At 34.2% G+C, this 4,133-nt stretch overlaps 1 protein-coding gene across 1 annotated transcript; it reads left to right on the forward strand.

Annotated features, from left to right (window-relative positions):
* Positions 1-537: 537 nt before the first annotated feature.
* Positions 538-3,618, forward strand: LOC104892509 (hypothetical protein). The gene is made up of 5 exons (XM_010678466.3): positions 538-694; positions 859-943; positions 3,021-3,082; positions 3,182-3,243; positions 3,333-3,618. Exons 2-5 carry the CDS (start codon positions 867-869, stop codon positions 3,354-3,356), a joined length of 225 nt encoding a protein of 74 aa, XP_010676768.1. The 5' UTR covers positions 538-694; positions 859-866; the 3' UTR covers positions 3,357-3,618.
* The last annotated feature ends 515 nt before the right edge of the window (positions 3,619-4,133 follow it).

The raw sequence follows: 4,133 nt of genomic DNA on the forward strand, positions 1-4,133 counted from the left end.
GTCAAGACTTCGTTTGCAATCACTTGAATTGAATCCGTATCTATTTCAAAACTACATAAGATCGACAGACCCCCTTGCAGAAGGCTGCATCAGACAACGATGTGAAAGACAAGGGTTTTCAGAAGTGTTAGATCTACTCAACGATTGTGGTTTTATCATATTAGAATTGTATTTATTTCATTTGATATGTATTTGTTTAGTTTTGACTTTTATTGTAGATGTCGTATGACTTTGAATCAATGAATTAATGTTAATTTTTTAAAAAAAGGTATATTTCTCTAATGTTTTTGTTTACTTGCCCACAATATACGTGCTATATGCATAAAAATAATCTCTTTCCCACTAATGCAAAAGAAGGATAAATTAATACATGATGAAATATGAAGGAAAATTTGCGAGAAACAATCTTTTATAAGCACTTTTGTTTGGAGAGAAATAACCTTTTATTTTATTTTTTTTACTTTTTACAACTTTAACCATTTTTTTTTCGACATTGATTTTCGTTTCCACTTTCCATGCATTGATCAAAGCATTCTCTATTTTTGACCCGTTAAGTTTAGGAGCCCGTTTCCCAGGCCCACCACCTTTAACCTCCTCCCCAAGTATTTCCTGTTTATATAACGTTTCCCACTCTATAGTTTCTTCCCCAACTTAATTAGGGTTCTTGACTTGTTCTTCTTTCTCAGAATCTCAGGTGAGAGATCTCTCACTTTCAATCTAATTTCTATTTCAATCTAATTTCTCTTTCAATCTTTCTCCATTGTTTCGTAAATCAATTTGATTCTTCCTGATTTTGTTGTATGCGGAAACTAAACCCTAATTGTTTTCAATCATCCTTTTTCTCTTGTAATTTTGCAGCTCTATCAATGGCGGGAGGAAATTTTATGCACAAAGTGATGTCTTATGTCGTCAATGAACTCGTTGTTAGCGGTCTCGCTAATAGGTATTCATTCTCTCTCCTCCTCTATTTTACTTTTGTGCATTTGTTATTTGCTTTAAATTAATGGATCTTGCATCAAATTATGTGCTAATTTAAGTGATTTACGAAATTAATTTTGTTTGTGGATTAGATAATGATGTGTTTCTACAAATTCTTGTTTATCGTGTTGCAGATTTTGTTTTTCAGGGATTTTTGTTGATTTTTTTTTTGTTTCTTTGAGCTGTCTTTGAATGTTGTCTTTTATTCATGATTGTGTTTCATTATAACCTGTATGGATTCAATTTATGAAGCTTCGATTTCGGCCTTCGGGATATTGTAGTTTGAGATTTCTCAATCCCTTATTTTCAGAATTGGTTTGGGAATGTAATTTTGTCTACCCAAGCTTCTAACTGGTTGGCCCAATAGAATTTTCGGTTTCTCTACGGGCTTTCGTTGAAGCGAAAGATACTTCAAGACTTTCATTTTTGCTATTCTGCACTGCAATATAATTAGTGTGCTGTAGCTTGAAAATTTTGAGTATATTGTGCCATAGAAGTAGTGATTTCGAGCAAATAAGCTGAAGATAAGTGCTTGCTTGAGTAATTGTACTTACTAAAGTATCTCTTTAAGTATCTTGTGTATTGTAGACTTGTAGTAGAAGATATGCTCACTTGCTGCGTATTTTATCTGTTGCTGTTATAATTACCCTGTATGTGCAGAATTTCATGGTATATTGAATATTGTTTTGATCTATTTCCTATCATAGTTTAGCTAAGCTTTTAACTGGTTGGCCCAATAGATTTTACTTGGTTTGCTAGGGCTTTCGTTGAAGCAAAAGACGTCTCAAGAGTCTCAGCTTGGCTATTCTGCACTGTAATATAATGGTGTGCTGTAGCTCGAAATTTTTGAGTATATTCTATATTTTTCTGCAAAGCAGTAATTTTGAGTGAATAAGCTAAAGATAAATGATTGCTTGTTAAACTGTACTGGCCAAAGTATCTCTTTAGTAATCGTGTGTATTGCTGTAGACAACATGCTCATTACTGCAACTATTTTCGGTTGCTGTTAAGATTATCCAGTGTATGTGCATAGTTTCATGATAGACTGAACGTTGTTTTGATCTTTTTCCTATCAGAGTCTAGCTAAGCTTTTAACTGGTTGGCCCAATAGATTTTTTATGGTTTCTGTACGGGCTTTCGTTGAAGCAAAAGATGTCTCAAGAGTTTCATATTTGCTATTCTGCACTATTATACAATGGCAGTGTTGTAGCTTGAATATTTTGAGTACATATTGTATAAAGCAGTAATTTTTAGCTAATAGACTGCATTTGTTGAAGTTTATTGTTTGCTTGAGTAAAACATGCTTGCCATTGTATCTCTTTTAGAATCATCTGTATTGTAGTAGAAACCATGCTCGTTTGCTTAAATTTTCTGCGGGGTTTATCATTTCTCATTATGTGTGCATAATCTGATGATAAAATGAATGTTGTTTGATTTGTAGTTTGTGTTTTTCTTTTCATAAAAGAAATAATAGTTATGCCCTAAATTCTGTTCATTCTTCCATTCTGCTTGAGAGTCAAATTGTTGTTTGTGTTCAAGAATTTTTTATAACATTTCACTCAAAAAGATTTGTCATTTATTGTGCCATTGGCTCTTTCTTCTTTGATCACATCTTTATGTGGTATTTTCTTCTTTTGCTATCTATATATGGGTTGGGATTTGGCTGTTTTTGCAATAGAACGGTAGTGTTCCACATTAGTCTGAAGTGCTGTGAATTTATAGTTTGTTGTGTGTATCCATGCTTCTTCTCTGGCCATCTGGATCCTTCTCGTTCCTGAATGGTTCGTTCTCTTGAAGCTAGAGTAAAAGAAGGAGCTTCTTTTAGTATCCAGCTGCAATGTAAAACAAATCCTGTTACACTGTAGCTTGCTGAAACTTCTGCAAAATCTTCGCCCTTACAATTCTTGTTCCTTTTAAACAAGGCTGTGCTCTCGATAACACAAACTAGTGTTTTTTGATTGGCTGAACCACTTTGTCTTCATAAATCTAAGCACGAGGCATGTATTAGGACTCAGTCTAACTGTTTGAATTGATTTTTCCAGTCGTGCCTTCCAAAGATTTGCCGTCAGGACCAACCAAAAGATGGAAAATCTCTCTAAATTTGGTACTATATCAAGATTTCTTTCTTGTAATATTGTTTCATATACATGATATAATAGATCAATCATGACCCAATAATTGATAATTTCTGACATATTTGCAGCTCAAGAGAAAAAATCAGACATCGCCGAGCAACTAGAAGATCTTACTAAGAACATGCAAGAGGTAAGTGAACCTTCAATGAGACGCCTTTGTGTCAATGGTAGCAACAAGCATGGAAGTATACTAATGATCTCGCTTATGTTTGTTTGCAGACATTGAAGAATCGACAGCGATGAACTTGGTATGGGTGTTGATCCTTGATTCTCCTGCGATCTGCCATAGCATTAGCTAAGAGAGCTTGAAACAAAATTGTATATTTGGACTAAAATAGAGATTTATACTATTGCAATTGGAGGCCGTTGATCTTGTTGGAAGAATGGTTTCATAACTTCTGATATCTGTTCTCGGAAGTCTGATACTCTGATTGGATCATGATATTGTATTTAGCATCTTGTGTCATGGTCAATAAAAGGCTAAGTGTGTGGAATTATAGTTAAAGTGGGGTTCTATGTTAAATCTATATTGCTTTCCTCGTGTAGTCGTGTGACTTTTCCATGGATCCCTAAAGTTTATTTATTGCTTCCTCCCATAAAGCACAACTAACCATTACTTCCATGTGAGACAATGTAATGACACTACCGATCAAACTACACTTTTTTCTTTTTGGGAGCTCCTAATGAGGATCCTATGATAAGATGAATGACCCTCTTAGAACAAAACTTCTTGCAGGTTAAACTGGTTTGGATGTGTAGACAGACATTTTAAGAATGGGGGATAGTAAGGGAAATTATGTTTCAAAATGTCCTTAGTGGAAATTGAACCCTTAACTTTGAGGTTGGAATTTGGAAAGTTTTTTTCTTAGCACTATACTAAGCTTATTTTGCCATATTATGTGAAATAGTTCTACATGTACGGTATATGATCACACACTTGTATGTTGAACACAACTACTCCATCTGTCCCATAATATAGTGTTTGTTTCTTTTTTACACGGTCTCCAAAATGTAACTTTG

This window comes from Beta vulgaris, chromosome 5 (genome assembly GCF_026745355.1).
Source record: "Beta vulgaris subsp. vulgaris cultivar EL10 chromosome 5, EL10.2, whole genome shotgun sequence".
Classification (NCBI taxonomy): domain Eukaryota; kingdom Viridiplantae; phylum Streptophyta; class Magnoliopsida; order Caryophyllales; family Amaranthaceae; genus Beta; species Beta vulgaris.

Excerpts from the sequence above, each read along its gene's own strand:
- LOC104892509 (XM_010678466.3), top strand. The coding sequence starts at position 867 with ATGGCGGGAGGAAATTTTATGCACAAAGTGATGTCTTATGTCGTCAAT. Across the intron at positions 3,083-3,181 it reads GGAAAATCTCTCTAAATTTG|CTCAAGAGAAAAAATCAGAC; the intron begins GTACTATATCAA and ends ACATATTTGCAG. Across the intron at positions 3,244-3,332 it reads TTACTAAGAACATGCAAGAG|ACATTGAAGAATCGACAGCG; the intron begins GTAAGTGAACCT and ends GTTTGTTTGCAG.